Source organism: Pinus tabuliformis, chromosome 5_2 (assembly GCF_031772625.1).
Source record: "Pinus tabuliformis cultivar Carrire ecotype Pingquan chromosome 5_2, CPIR1, whole genome shotgun sequence".
NCBI lineage: Eukaryota > Viridiplantae > Streptophyta > Pinopsida > Pinales > Pinaceae > Pinus > Pinus tabuliformis.
The window spans coordinates 889,236,943-889,253,486 of NC_142306.1; the positions used below are offsets into that span (position 1 = coordinate 889,236,943).

Sequence of the window (16,544 nt, forward strand, 5' to 3'; positions counted from 1 at the left end):
AGTTCCTCTTATTTCTTTATTCCTAATTGAATGGTGTTTTTATTACTAGATCTCATATTAGAATGATAACAAGAGGTTTTGACAACAAAATTTCCAAGAATTGAAGAGCATAAACATAACCATACAACAAATAGAGCAATACCTCACTCCTTAATTAAGTCTTTAAGGAACTGATATCAAAAGAGCTCCACATCAACAATTTCCAAGCTCCTACTCTAATTGCTGTAACTTACTACTCCAAATCACCAATCACCCATTATCAATTACCAAAAGAACAGAGAGAAAGCTCTGTTTAACGATACAATATATTATTTGCTAATTAACTCCATGACAAGTCAATGAAATAATAAAACAATGGAGTAGTTAGACTATTCTTCATCATGGTTGACCATATCAAGTAGATCTTGTGGACTTTATCCTTTCCAAGAGAGCTCCCCCATCCAAAAATATGAAGTAATGTGCAAGAAAGCTCCAAGAGTGAGGGCGCATTACTAAAGATTGGCATTTGACCATGTTAATATGCTAAAAGGTCCACATCCAATCCACCCTCCAAGATGCATGCATGGAAAATATAATAAAATATCCATGACATGGTAGAATGTGCTCAAGGTCCATCTAGAAAAACTCATCAAATGCACCCTCCAAGATGCATGGATGAAAAAAACAATAAAATGTTCTCCCTAGAAGAGCGCTTCTTGACCACCTCCTCCAAATAGTAAATGTGGTTCATATGATGCATGAACATGTCTACAATGTTGATTTGGGGTAGCATCGGATGTGCTCTAGCCACGAAATTTGGTGGAGAGGTTGGGGCACATGAGATCTCCAATACCCAGAAAGGGTTTGGGCAGATTAGATCAGGAGATATTAAAATAATTAATATTTTTAATGGAGTTCCTAAGTCTAAACTTAGGGAAAATAAAATATTAATGTGTATTAATATGAATGGTCCAAAAGACATGGATCAAGCCAGAACTAATCTTAGCTATTGATTAGGGACTTAATCTCGGCCGTTGAGATGTCAACAGGAAAAGTATAAGAGGAGGCTTGAGGGTCACTTGGAGAGTACACCAGAGTGATCAGTCATTCTATTCTCTAGAGCAGGGTTTGCTAAGAGAGATAGAATCAGTGATCGGGAGAGCAGCTGAGGGGCATTGAGTACAGAGAAATAGAAAAGCAGAGATTGTGCCGGGAGAGCAGCGCAGCAGCCAAGGAGAGTGACGCAGAGCCAACAAGGGCTCACGCAGGGCCACGCAGAGGCAGCCAAGTGCTACGCAGAGCACCAGAGAGGCCAGCGTGTCTGACACAGAGGCCTAGAAAGCTGACGCAGGGCCTCCTGGGGCTGACGCAGGCCAAGAAAGGCTGACGCAGGGCCAGCGTGAGATAGAGAGGGGCTGACGCAGTCCAGATTGGGCAGACGTTGGGGTTGCAGAGCAGTTTTGTGCTGAGGAGCTGCCAGAAGGATTTTCTGGTGTTTTAGCCAGGAGATTTCTCTCAAACTATGAGGTATAGCTGCTAAGGAAATTCTCTTTTGGGTAGGCCAGTTTCAGCACCCAGATTGTACTCTAATATTGCTTAATAAGAAAACCCTCAGATAATTGCACTGGTTTTCCCGCATTGGGTTATTCCGGGGACATTGGTCCAAAAATAATGGTGTCATGTGGTGTTCTTGTTTCTTTTAGTTGCTGATTTGTAATATGTTGAGCATGCACTGGTGTTTATTTTCAGTATTTACTTTGTAAATAACTTGTTAAAGAAAATAACAAGTAGGTAGGAATAAATCAGAAAAAGTGCATGAAGGATTTCTAAACTAAGTAAACTTAGAAACTTCAGCATGGTATCAGAGCGTGATTGCAGATCACAGGAGGATTAGAAAACATCAGCTGAGCGAAGCAATAGCAGCAGAAAACAGCTGTCCCGAGGTGACATAAGCTGTTTTTAGCAGCGCAGAAGCCAAGAATTGTGACGCAGAGCCAGCTAGAGCCACGCAGAAGAAGCTAGGAGCTGCGTAGAGCCTCACAGAGGTTAGCATTGCTGACGCAGGGCATCCCAGGGTTGACGCAGACCCATCTGGTGTGACACAGAGCCAACGTGAGGCAGAGAGGTGCTGACGCAGTTCACAGAGAGGCAGTTGCTGGAGTCTAGAAGGCTGCAGAAATATTGCAGAGTGGAGCTGGTGAGGCACTATAGTCCGAACAGTACTTGACAGAGCAGGGCAATAGGAGTTGTTACTGAGGGTTTCTAGCCGAGGAACCTGGATCAGCAATGCAGTTGCACAAGACGATCAGAGTAGGGGGCATCTCGACAAACGGCAGAAGGATTTCCAGGAGGGAAATCAGGACTTAGAAGGAGTCCAGAAGAGAACTTCCAGATGGGAAGTAGAGACTCAAAGGAGTCGAACAGAGAACTTCCAGGAGGGAATTAGAGGAGTGTCATGGCACTACATGGGCTAAGAGACCAGGATAGACTAGACGAAGCATCGAACTTCACAGTCTGGAAGGCCAGAATCTTATCAGTGCTTGACAAGAATCGTGTCAAGAACTTCGCCTTGAAGGTTATAGCTGTCCCAGTCGACCCCAATGAAAATGAAAGGTACAAAGAGGCGATGGCAAGGGCCAAGTGCTTTATCCTTGATGGGGTCAAGGATCATGTGGTACCACATATAGCCAAGAAGGAAACGATAGTTGAGATGTGGGAGGCTCTGAAGAACCTGTTCCAGCATACTTTTTATGCAAAGAAGAATGCTGCTCGAGAACCAGATGAGGTCGTATCAGATGAAGAAGGGTTAATCGATTGACACCTTCCTCGAAGAATTGCATGAGATTTGACACCAGTTGACTGCTATAGGAGCGACACCGGATCAGGAGCTTATGGTGAGGAAAACCTTGAAAGTTGTCTCAAAAGATTAGGAAGTGTTTGTCCAGAGTATCCTGGGCAGAGGGACTCTCCTACCTTGGGACGAGATGTGCGCAACTCTTCACTAGGAAGAGATCAGATGGCAGTCGAAGACAGGTAGCAGCAACAAAGGGATCAAGGTCAAGCAGGAGGAGGAGGATGTGGCCCTAGCATTTGAGGGAAAGCAGGAGAAGCGGAAGAAGAAAGATCTCTCCAAGATCAAGTGCTTCCACTGTGGGGAGATGGGTCATTATGTGATCCAATGCCCAAGGAAGAAGAGTAAGGGAGAGTCTTTCGAGATTAAGGCAACGCCAACACGGGCAGAGAAGGAAGTTTTGACAGACGATGATTGTGCCGTGAGTGCACACGTACCACTTGAGCGGAAGTGGGGAGACATCGAGTTGTAGTAAGGCAGACTACAGGCGATGAGGGGCAGGATCCTTGAGGTACCCAGCCTCTTGAATTAAACCTTGCTACGTGAGCCCCGACAAGGAGTAGCAGGATTGGCTGAGTGGGTAGAGACGAATGTGGATGGAGCGGTAGAGAAAGCTACAGTGCAGGAGTCCGGAGACAGCGCAGAGCTAGCAAGCTGCAACAGTGCGAGAGGCACAAGAGTGTTGCCCCAGTGTAGGACAGCACAGAGAGGTGTGCAACGGTGCGAGATGCAGGAGAGTTGTTGCAACAACGCAGAGGTTAGAGAGGGAGCACTTGTCAGCGGCAGAGGGAGCTTCAACATCAGTGGGTGTCTTTAGCCCAACAGGGAGGTCAGTTACTTACTTCTCAGTAACTGAGTTGCAGTGTAGCAGCGGGCAACACGATTCAACATAATGAGAGGAGGTGTAGTGCGGATGCAGTGCTGGGAGAAAGAACCAGTAGCAGCACGGATGCAGTGCTGGGAGAAAGAACCAGTAGCAGCACGGATGCAGAGGGAGTTGTCATATAGATGCAGTAATGGCAGTGGCAGAACCATGGGCAACAATATAGGAGGCAGTAGTGCAGAGGATGTTGGGCAGAAAGGTCGAGCATCAGCACAGGTACCGATGCCGGATGATCAGAGTAATACTCAGTGAGGAGTATTGCTAGAGCACAGTCCTCGCTAAGAGGGAGTGTTGATTTGGGGTAGCATCAGATGCGCTCTAGCCACTAAATTTGGTGGAGAGGTTTGGGCACATGAGATCTCCAATACCCAAAAAGGGTTTGCGCAAATTCTAAACAGATCAGGAGATATCAAAATAATTAATATTTTTAATGGAGTCCCTAAGTCTAAACTTAGGGAAAATAAAATATTAATGTGTATTAATATGAATCTGTGTTAGAATGGTCCAAAAGACATGGATCAAGCCAGATCTAATCTTGGCCATTGATTAGGGACTTAATCTTGGCCGTTGAGATGTCAACAAGAAAAGTATAAGAGGAGGCTTGAGGGTCACTTGGAGAGTACACCAGAGTGATCAGTCATTCTATTCTCTAGAGCGGGGTTTGCTAAGAGAGATAGAATCAGTGATTGGGAGAGTAGCTGAGGGGCATTGAGTACAGAGAAACAAAGAAGGTAGAGATTGTGCAGGGAGAGTAGCGCAACAGCCAAGGAGAGGGACACAGAGCCAGCAAGGGCTCACGTAGGGCCATGCAGAGGCAGCCAAGTGCTGCACAGAGCACCAGAGAGGCTAGCGTGTCTGACACAGAGGCCCAGAAAGCTGATGTAGGGCCTCCTGGGGCTGACACAGGGCCAGCGTGAGACAGAGAGGGGCTGATGCAGTCCAGATTGGGTAGACGTTGGGGTTGCAGAGCAGTTTTGTGCTGAGGAGCTGCCAGAATGATTTTTCGGGGTTTCAGCCAAGAGATTTCTCTCAGACTGTGAGGTATAGCTGCTAAGGAAATTCTCTGTGGGTAGGCCAGTTTCGGCACCCATATTGTACTCTAATATTGCTTAATAAGAAAACCCTCAGATAACTGCATCAGTTTTCCCGCATTGGGTTTTTTCGGGGACATTGGTCCAAAAATAATGGTGTCATGTGGTGTTCTTGTTTCTTTTAGTTGTTGATTTGTAATATGTTGAGCATGCACTGGTGTTTATTTTCAGTATTTACTTTGTAAATAACTTGTTAAAGAAAATAACAAGTAGGTAGGAATAAATCAAAAAAAGTGCATGAAGGGTTTCTAAAGTAAGTAAACTTAGAAACTTCAATTGACCATGTTAATATGCTAAAAGGTTCACATCCAATCCACCCTCCAAGATGCATGCATGGAAAATATAATAAAATATCCATGACATGGTAGAATGTGCTCAAGGTCCATCTAGAAAAACTCATCAGATGCACCCTCCAAGATGCATGGATGAAAAAAACAATAAAATGTTCTCCCTAGAAGAGCGCTTCTTGACCAACTCCTCCAAATACTAAATGTGGTTCATATGATGCATGAACATGTCGGCAACCACTCACATGTGTGAATCCCAAGGTAAGGTGCTCCAACTAACTCCATAGATAATTGTGCAGGGTTCTAAATAGATGGAGTGCTCCATATGCAAGACTAGTCAAGCCTCCCAAAATAGCCAAAATGGAACTATATTCATGAGCTATTTCTCCAATGTACAATCACCTCCTCAATAAATAAATAAATATGCTCCAAGGTGGTTACAAGTCCTCAAAACTTGTACAAGGAAGGAGTCAACAATGAAATAATCCCTCAATAGGCGATTGAATACTCATAAGTGTGCATTAGAGTAGTGTTATTAGAACCGAACCAGAATTGACAAAACCAATTGGTCCTATCAGTTTCAGGGCCATTTTGGTTCGGTTCAAGGATTTTGATCATTTTTGGCTAGTTTCGTACTAAATTGCCTGATTCCCTATAGCATTGTTGGTGTAGCTAGGGACCAACAATTTTTTTTTTTTTTAAAGCAATAAATTAAGTTATTGAAAGCACAAATGCCTGACGCTAGGGCCCTACTAATGCTATTTAAAGAGATCCCTGCACCTCTGGTTCACCCACCCTTGTAATTAATGGTAGTGTGAAATTATTCAATTAAGAGGACATAGTACATTCATCCTTTTACTCAAATATTTAGCATTATGATTAATTGTTTCAAGATGTGTGAGAGTGGTTCCATCTTCATTTTATGGAGAAATAAGAATTTTAGATCCCATTCAAAATTCAACAAAGTTTATAGTTTTTAGAATTTTAGGATTTGTAGGATTGTAATGGGTCTGGAGCTAACATTAATCGAGATTCAAGAGCACCAAGCCTTATATGTACCTTGATGTTGGTGGCATGATTGTTGAATTCGTCTACCATGACCCTAGGAAAAATACATACCTTTCATTCAAGCAAAATCACTAATTTTTCATGCTAAGCCTTTTCTATCTTATTTTAATGCATAGAGGGTGATATTGATGATGAGAATACACATATAGACAATGATTTTAATGATATGTAGTTATTTGTTATAACATGATTTGTTTAGACTCTAGAGGCCATTTGGAGCATCTTTGTTGATGTATTTTTGGTACATACACAAATTGCACTCGGTGCTATTATGGTTATATGCTCCCTTCCTATATATATGAGAAACTTCACATATTTGTGTATAATGGTTTGGATTCATATGGATGCACATAAATATGTATGTTTTTCTTTTTGAAAATTTGAACATTTTATATATATTTTGGTCGCCTTTTTTTTTTCTTGGGTTTTATTCCTCTTCACATTTTTGGAATCGATTAGTTTGATGACCAATCTGGTTTTGGTAACTATGCCCTAAAGAAGTGTGCCAACCTCCTCACATATGTGAACCAAATGAGGGTGCTCCACAAAGAAGAGAAATGGTTGACCATATGTCAAACATAACCACTAGGGCAAGGGTTCGCTCTTAACTAACTCCTAGTGCTAGCACAAATTACCGTGTATGACAACCCTTTGACAAACCTTAAAATAATCTCCACCATATTGTAGATCCAAGTGCAACCCAACCAACTCCAAAACTAAGGGGATGGCCCCTCCACTCAACCCAAATAATAATAAAATGATGTGATCTGCCTCAACATGTGTGCTAATGAAGGGGCATGTTCCATAAAAGTGTTGTATTGTGAAAAATAAGTTTATTCTCTTAGCAAAGCCCTCCTAACTAAGCCCCACCATGGTACAAATATAACAAATCAAAAGCTCTACCTAGTCTTGAACCTAGGGTGCACCAAGGGATTCATAGAAAGAAAAAAGTGAGGAGTCTTTCCTCATTCATACACTTGCATTTTGAGAAAATGAGCTCTTAAGGAGTTTTTGAGGAAGAAGCTTAGGGTTTGGGAAACAATAGCCACCATAGTTGGCTTCAGTGATGAAACTAAACACCCTAGTTGGTTCCAAGAGTGAAATCACTCAGATTTCACCACTGTGTTTTCATGAAGGGAAGATTTGCAGAAGATATTGAACTGGAAGAGCTTTTGTCAGTTGATTCTATTTCCTGAGATTTTATTCCTATATTTTTGGTCATAGGTAGAGGCACATACTACAATTGAGAACATTTTGGCCATTAAAGAGGACCTATGCTTGGTAAAAAGTTTGTTGGGTAGAAATAGACATTTGTGGGCTCACCATGAATGAGTCTCGCTATTGAAAAGAGGATCGAACCCCTTCTTCACTACCCAGGTCAATTTTTGTGGCTGAAGAGTGATTTAATGATGAATATTGAGGGATTTGGGCTTCCCTAACAATTGCTAGTTATATCCCTTGTGAGCTGGGTGATGCATTGACATTTTTCATGAGGGTTGGAGGTCGAGTTTGACCCTAATTATTGAAGGAGGTGGTGTTGGATAGAGTACGCATTCCCTACCCATCTCTGTTGAACGCATTGCAAAAAACTACTATTTCTCTTGTGGGCCAAGTCCTCTCTCACTATGGGTTGAGTTGCTCACTGGGAAGGCATGGTTTGACTGCTATAAGCTAATGAAATGATCCCAGGTTCTTTTCTGCCATCTTGAGCTTTTTATCTCCATTATTTATCTATGTGCTAGCTAAAAAGAAATATATCAGACTTAGCAAGGTATACTTATGTAATGTTTCAAAGAGAAACGCCATTTAATATGTTGCACTAGAAATATTTATAACAGTGACATTTCTTTCAACGTTGGTTCTATCATCCATCTTTATTTTGGGTCCCTGTTTGAAGCTCATATTCCTCTCTGTACTTGAATTTTAATATATATATATATATATATATATATATATATATATGGTTGAACTTTGGTTACATAGATTTGCCACTGTGTGTTTTCTCAAGTTAAAAATAAACCAAACTACACATATAGCAATGCTCCCTTAATATGTTGGACGAAACCTTTCACTGGAGAAGTTCATTAAACTCAAAGATTTAGTTGTTCATCTTGTGCTATTTCCTAGTGGGGATCCTACAGTGGTATCAGTCTTCAGAGCATGTTCTTGGATAGTCGTGGGAAAGTATGTCCATGGACTTTATCACTAGGCTACCTTTGGTACAGGGAAAGTACTGCCTATATGTAGTGGTGGATCAACTCACGAAGCTCACACACTTCTTTTCCATACCATCCAAATATCTAGCATCGCAGGTGGCCAAACTATTCTTCAAGGAGGTCTTCAGTTTGCATGGGTTATCAAAGATCATAGTGAGCGACAAAGACAACAACTTCATGGGTGGCTTCTGGCAAGAGTTATTCAAACTTGTGGGGACTGAGCTGACACCGAGCACTAGTTATCACCCATAGACTGATGATCAGATTGAGATAGTCAACAAATGGATGGAGGGCTATTTTCAAAATTATGTATCTGGCCAGCCAAAGGCATGGGTTAAGTGGTTGCATTTGGGGGAGCATTGCTACAACACCACTTTCCACATGTCCATTGTTATGATGCCTTTCAAAGCACTATATGGATAAGATGCCCCAACATTTGCAGATCGAATATTTAGGGATAGTCGTGCACCTTTGGCTAAGGACTAGATTTAAGAGAGCCAAGATATCTTACGAGTCCTCAAGGACAACTTGAGGATGTGAAAATTCTATCACTGCAACAACTGATTTATTTTACCTACTTATTTCCCAATAAGTTATTTATGAAAATCCTTCGGTAAACATTAAAATAAATTCTGTTGTAGTTATCACATCATAATACAGAAACAAACACATGCACAAGAATTAACACATCGACACATATTTTGGACAATTAGTCCCCGGAAAAACCCAATGTGGGAAAACCAGTGCAGCAAGGGAGGATTTTATTATTCAACAATTCTTCAGTACAACTGGGTGCCAAACTAGCTTACCCAACAGAGAGAAAATTCTTCAGCACTTCTCCCAGTCTCAGTGTCAACCTGGTTGACCTCTGCGTAGCTCCCAGACCCTCTGCATCAGCCCCTGCCTCTCTGTGTCATCCACGCAGGCCCTCCAGTGATTGCGCAGTCTGCAACCACTGCGTCTGCCTCTCCAACCTCTGCGTTGTTCCCCTGGTGTTGTTCCCGACTCTCTGTTCCGTACTTGCTACATCCTACTGCTCTCTAGACCACTAGTTCGAATTTCTCAGCTAACCCCGCTCTAGAAATCAAACTGACTGGTCTCCCTCAGTGTATTCTCCAACTAACCCTCAAGCCTCTTCTTATACTTTTCCTATTGGTCCCTCAACGACCGAGATTAAATCTCTAATCAATGATTAAGATTAGATTTGGCTTGATCCATGACTTTTGGAACCTTCTAACCCAATTTTATATTAATACCTATTAATATTTTATTTTTCCTAAGTTTAGACTTAGGGACTCCATTAAAAATATTAATTATTTTAATATCTCCCAAACCGGTTAGAATCTGCCCAAACCATTTCTGGGTCTCGGAGATCTCATGTGCTTTAGCCTCTCCACCAATTTTTATGGTTAGAGCACATCCGATGCTACCCCAAATCAAGAGCGGATGGCTCAAAACCAACAAAAAATGTATGTAGACAGACACAAAGTGGAACACAATTTTGAGGTGGGGAGATGGTATACCTTCTTATTCAATCCCATTGGCAGTCATCACTCAAAACAAAGGGAGCAGAGAAGTTGAAACCCAGGTTCTATGGGCCATACAAAATCGTGAGGCGAGTTGGAGAAGTGGCCTATGAGCTTCCACTTCTTGAAGGATGTGAAATTCATAATGTCTTTCATGTTTCGTGCCTCAAAAACGCCTTGGGTAAATAGGTTGTCACCTCCATTAGTCGAGGAAGGAGAGTTAATCCTGGTTCCTGGGGAGATTTTAGAAACAAGGGAGCGGAAGTTGAGGAGTAGAACTGTGAGAGAGTACTTGGTTAAATGGAAGGATCTACCTATTGAGGAAGCCACATGGGAAGGCGAACAAGTGCTCAAATATCCATGGTTGAAGTTGCTTTAGGGCAAGCAAACTCGGGCACAAATGACTGTAATGTCCCCAACCACTTAGGAGAAATAAGAAGGGTTTTGCTAGCCTAATAAATTCCAGTAGGCTAAGGAGAGAATTTTTTTTAATAAGGGAACATGATTTGTCTAAGAAGACTTTATAATGGCCTAAGGGGTAAAAATGAGGACATATCCTAGGCTAATGAAAAGTCACTTTAATTTTATAAAATGAAAGTCTCTTAAAGTGACTTAATAAAATATTAACATGGTAAAAAGGTGGCAAAAGTGGTCACTCAATTATAAAAAGAGAAAAGTGAGGAGTCTTTTCTCATTCTTACACTTGCATTTTGAGAAAATGAGCTCTTGAAGAGTTTTTGAGGAAGAAGCTTAGGGTTTGAGAAAGCGTAGCCGCCATAGCTGACTTCATTGTTGAAACTAGACACCCTAGTTAGATCCAAGAGTGAAATCACTCAAATTTCATCACTGTGTTTTCATGAAGGGAAGATTTGCAAAAGATATTGAGTTGGAAGAGGTTTTATCAGTTGATTCTATTTCCTGAGATTTTGTTCCTATATTTCTTGTGACAAGTAGAGGCGCATACTACAACTGAGAACATTTTGGCCATTGAGGAGGACCTGTGCTTGGTAAAAATGTTTGCTGGATTGAAATAGACATTTGTAGGCTCACCATGAATGAGTCTCTCTGCTGAAAAGAGGCTTGAACTCCTCCTTCAGTACCCAGGTCAAGTTCTGTGGCTGAAGAGTAATTTTTTATTGAATATTGAGGGCCGTGGGCTTCCATAACAGCTGCTAGTCCTATCCCTTGTGAGCTGGGTGATGTATTGACATTTTTCATGAGGGATGGAGGTCGATTTTGACCCTGATTCTTGAAGGACCTGGTGCTGGACAGAGTACGCAGTCCCTACCCATCTCTGCTGAATGCGTTGCACATAACTATTATTTCTCTTGTGGGCCGAGTCCTCTCTCACTATGGGTCAAGTTGCTCACTAGAAAGGCGTGGTTTGACTGCTGTAAGCTAATGAAATGATCCCAGGTTCTTTCGTGCCATCTTGAGCTTGTTATTTCCATTATTAATCCATGTGTTGACTGAAAAGAAATATATCAGACTTAGCAAGGTGCACCTGTGTAATGTTTCAAAGAGAAAAGCCATTTAATATGTTGCAATAGAAATGTTTATAACAGTGAAATTTCTTTCTACGTTGGTTATATCATCCATCTTTATTTTGGGGGCCTGCTTGAAGCTCATATTCCTCTCTGTACTTGAGTTTTAAAATAAAATATATATACAGTTGCATCTACAGCAGCCCACAATTCTAGTTTGTTGGAAATAATATTTGCACATTCTGAAGGTTGAATGGTAAGTTGGATTATTGGTTGAATTTTGGTTGCATAAATTTGCCACTGTACTTGAGTTTTAAAATAAAAATATATATACAGTTGCATCTATTGCAGCCCGCAATTCCGGTTTGTTGGAAATAATATTTACACATTCAGAAAGTTGAATGGTAACTTGGATTGTTGGTTGAATTTTGGTTGCATAGATTTTCCAGTGTGTTTTCTCAAGTTAAAAATAAACCAAACTACAACTACAACAGTGCTCTCTTAATATGTTTGACGAAACCTTTCACTGAAGAAGTTCATTAAACTCAAAGATTTAGTTCATCTTGTGCTATTTCCTAGTGGGGATTCTATAGGGCCACTTTTGCCGCCTTTTTACCCATTTAATATTTTATTAAGTCACTTTATGAAACTTTCACTTTATAAAATTAAAGTGACTTTTCATTAGCTTAGGATATGTCCCCCATTGTACTCCTTAAGCCATTATAAAGTTTTCCTAGGTGAATCATGTTCCCTTATTAAAATTTTTCCCCTCATTATCCAACGGGAACTTATTAGGTTAGTGGAACCCTTCTTATTTCTCCTGAGTTGTCGGGGACTTTACAGACCTGCACAGTTGCACCTTTGTCCAACCTCCCTTCAATCTTGGCTCTCCAAGTTAGCCCTTGGCCAACCTCCTTTACTGTGGCCAGTTTCATAATTTTCAGCCTTCCCAGCCAATACTGTGGCCTACCTGTGGTGCACTTTGTGGCTTCCCTCCTTTAGTTTACGATAGGCCTGTGGGCTCCTTCAGCTATCCAAGACATAGCCTAACTCAGCTGCCCTACTTCCGCTTGTGGCCTGCACACAAAAACTAGTCCAACTGTCCTAGAACTTGTTAGTTTTTTTGGTAGCATCGGATGTGTTCTAGCCATGAAAACTGGTGGAGAGGCCAAGGCGCACGAGTTCTAAAGAATCCAAAAATCGTTTAGTGAAATTCCACCCGGATTGTATTTCATTAAAATAATTAATATTTTGAATGGGGTTCCTAAGTCTAAAGTTTAAACTTAGGAAAATTAAAGTATTAATGGGTATTAATCAAAATTTGGGTAAAAATGTTCTAGAAAGCGGATCAAGTCAAGTTTTAATCTTAGCCGTTGATTAGAGACTTAATCTCAATCGTTGAAGTCTCAACGAGAAAAGAATAAAAAGGAAGCTTGGGGTTCATTTAGAAACACACACTAAAAGAATGAATTAATCTAGAGTTCAAAATTTATGGGGCTAGGAAATTGAGAAATTTGAACTAAGTGATCATTCTGTAGTAGAGGGGCAGGGATAGTTTGGGAATACTGGGCAGAGAGGTGGAGAACCACTAGTGGAGGTAGCGTAGCATCTAGAGGGACTGACACTGGGCAAGTTTGGGCCCACGCAGGCCTGATGCTGAACCGGGGAGAGCCAGCGCAGAAGTGAGGCTGCCTTCACGCATAAATCCGGAATTGCCGGAACAGCCGGGAGAGGTTGACATTGAAGCTCCAGGAGGCAGAAGAGACATCGTAGAGCTGATATAGGGCCTACGCAGGGCCAGCGCAGAGATAATCGGGGTTAGCCAGTTATGCTGCCGGATCAGCTGGAAATTGCCGAGTGAAGTGAGATGATCTCACTTAGTTTTCCGCCATTATATTTTTCTCTATATTTGGATTGCCGGGAGGGCATCCAACATTATATTTAGAACTACTGCTTAATAATATAAAACCCTCAGAGTTGCTGCAGCGGTTTTTCCGCATTGGGTTTTTCTTGGGACTATATTGTCCAAAAATAACGGTGTCCTATGTATCTTTTTCTTTGCTCAGTTTCTTGTTTCATGTAATCAAATTAAATTGGTGTAGGCTGCAGAAGTAATTTACTTCAGTATTATTCAGAAAATAACTTGATAATGTATATTAAAATCAAGTAGGAGAAGTAAATTCAATTTTGCTGCAGTAGGGGTTCCTTGAGTGTAGGAATTTTCACAGAACTCGCTCTTCTTCTTTAGGCCAGAATTTCCGCACTATTTGTCCTTTCACTCCTGCGGCAAGGTCACCCCTGCGGCTCGTTTTGTTGCCTTTGTCACCACACAAGATGATGATCCTTTATGCTCCTTGTCACTTGTATTTATATCTTTCCAAGGGGTGTGAAGCCCCAAGGGTTGTGTCTCCTGGCCTTGCTGGCTGACCTAAGCTGACTTGACCCTTAAGCTGACTTACAAGTTACAATTAAATTAAATATTAAATCCATTTCCTTGGGTGCAAAACCCCAGAAAACAAACAAGAAAGCCCCAAGGGATTTTCCAATTGGAAATGCCTTCCGAAGTACCAATATTTCAACATACAGGCCGTATGGACCAGTCAGGAAGGGGTTTTCTTCAGCTGGAAATTTCCAGGTTTTGCTGTAATTGTATTTTTCCTCAGTCGGCAATTCATTTCCCACGTTGGGAAGTCCTTTTATGCTGAGAATTTAATTTAATTAACAGATGATTTTGAAGGGTAGAAATCTGTGTGTACATGTGTGAAATTGGTGTCTATTTGCTTCCGCTGAAAATTTATTTTATTTACCCGTAAAAAGCCCTGCACTGCATTTTATTCAGTGAACTGTTTTTAAGTTAATTTACTAGGAAATACCTTGCCATTTTCTGGGGTTAAGGAAATTTAACATCTTCAGCCTCCCATACTTTAAATACTACACTGAATCTGTAAATATGGGGCACCTACTCCACTGAATCACTTTCCCATATTTCCCTCTGATATATCCTCTGCATATATCAATGTGAAAGTAACTTGTCCAAACTCTGTCCAACCATCTATCCCTGAATAATAAAGTAACATGACCATGTGCCAAGTTTTAAAGGCACTCGACAAACTGTTGATGCTGTATTAGTGGACTGACTAACCAATCCACCATTTAATGTACTCATGAACTGTTGGTGCTGAATGGTGAATTCTGTAACAATGTGCTTATCCTGAATATGTTCATGAATCTGTATTGTAGATTAACAGTCAGATTCATAAGGTTGAATCCAGTGTTAACACTAGCTAAGACTGAAAACTCCCCATGTATTGAGTGTCCAACTGTCTAAGGATCTGGACCCTCCATCTAACAGTAGATCATGCATGCTGAATACTAACAAAAGCAAATTCTATTTAATACTGAAGTTGGAACTGCTAAATCTGGAACAGCATCTAAACTGGAACTAACTGAATATTGTTCATGCATTGCATGCGCCCTCTACCATACTGCAGTGACTCTATATTACTGTCATGTGCGACCTCATTCATCCTGTTTGTCACTGCTGCAAGGAAAGGCTGAATGCACCATCTCTGTTGTGTCCTCTGCTATTTTATCACTGGGAGAATTACTAGCTGAGCAGCAGTTACAAAATCTTACAATAAATACAGTTTTTGGGGCTGCTAAGTATAACAAGCTTCCAAGCATTTGGTTGAGTGTCATGTTCATATTTTGTGCATAGCTATGAGATATTGCAATAGTGGAGGAAAGTTTGAATTAGAGTTTTTGAGCCTTCACAGTAACTTGTAAAGAATCAGGGGTTATACAATGACTTTAGATGACTGCTATATATTTTTATTTAAGATTCTTGCTTCTTGTTTGCATGCTTCTTGAAGATTTCTTAGCTGTCACAATACCTTATTGCTGTTGTGCACTTTTAATGTGATTTTAGAACAAATTGATGTGTCAATGGTTTAATGTTTTGGATAAAATTTGTGGTTTTACTTGGTCCCGATTTTCAAATTTACAGGCTGTGCCGGAAGAAGCTTTGGCAATTGGGCTTTCAGCAAGAGTTCTAGATATTGGTAATAACAACTTGCAAGAAGTACCTCTTGAGATTGGAAACCTTACTAATTTGCGGGTAAGGATTTTCTTGTTTTCAAGATTTTACAGCCATTTCTTTTACAATAGCTATTTAGTATTTAATCCTTAGTTCATTGGCTGAAACTATAGGACCTTTTTCAGTTCAGTGTGTTTGTTGTGATTTACCTTTTACGCTAATTATTGCTGTGTTATTGTTTAAACTATAAAAATGTTTAGAATGAAATTGAAACTCTTGGTGTTATTTACTGCAGAAATTACGTCTCAGTATGAATAATCTCACAGACAATGGACTCAAGTGGGAAGGGCTGGTGTCTTTGAAATTTTTGACAATTCTTGTACTGAATTGTAACCGGTTAGTGCCCATCCCTTTTATACAAATATCTCTGTACATGGACAAAACTTGCAGTGAAATGCATTGCAATCAAGAATGCAATCCATACCAGACACTTGCAGCCATCAAGCACACAACACAATTGCACTCATGCAAATGTGCACCAGTACATGACATGACCATATGCTCTTGCATGTGAGCACTCACATCACAAACCCACAACTAGGATCCCATGCACACCTCCAATTGTATTTGTGCATAGCAAACATGTGCTCACTCATGCATGTTTGGTGCCATTGAACACATCAAATTTCATTTTTGCCCTAGTAAATGTTAACCTAGTTACACTAGTATCATTAGTAGATGTATTGTAATCTTATTCAAATAGAGTGTGCCATCACAAGCAAACCATGCCACTGATTTCCAGCTTAAAAATAATGGATTAAATATTTTTAACTATAATACCAGCCTTATAAACCTGGTATACACCTGAATGCTGTAATTATTTGTTACCAATTTAAAAGCCAAGAAACTAGTTCTACAGAATGCCAGACCCAAAATATCCTATTTGTTCTTATGTGCAGGAGGATCAAACATTTCATTGAACTGTACTATAAATTGCTCTTGTCCACTAAAGTGTTGGACAGATGAAAAACTGGATTGTCCAGCATTTCTTTAATTTCTTCTTTAGTGAACAGTATAAGAGGACTTGTGTGTTTTTGACCATCCAACTCCATAGTTACTTGGA

The 16,544-nt window shown here is 40.6% G+C and overlaps 1 protein-coding gene across 1 annotated transcript in view; it reads left to right on the forward strand.

The window, feature by feature from the left end:
* The window catches only part of LOC149162158 (LRR/ubiquitin-like domain protein), a 367,705-nt gene that overhangs the window by 179,783 nt on the left and 171,378 nt on the right, over positions 1-16,544 (forward strand). The window contains exons 4-5 of the mRNA XM_089437164.1: positions 15,392-15,502; positions 15,717-15,817. Of these exons, the coding sequence (XP_089293290.1) occupies positions 15,392-15,502; positions 15,717-15,817 (212 nt within the window). The remainder of the gene's footprint in view (positions 1-15,391; positions 15,503-15,716; positions 15,818-16,544) is intronic.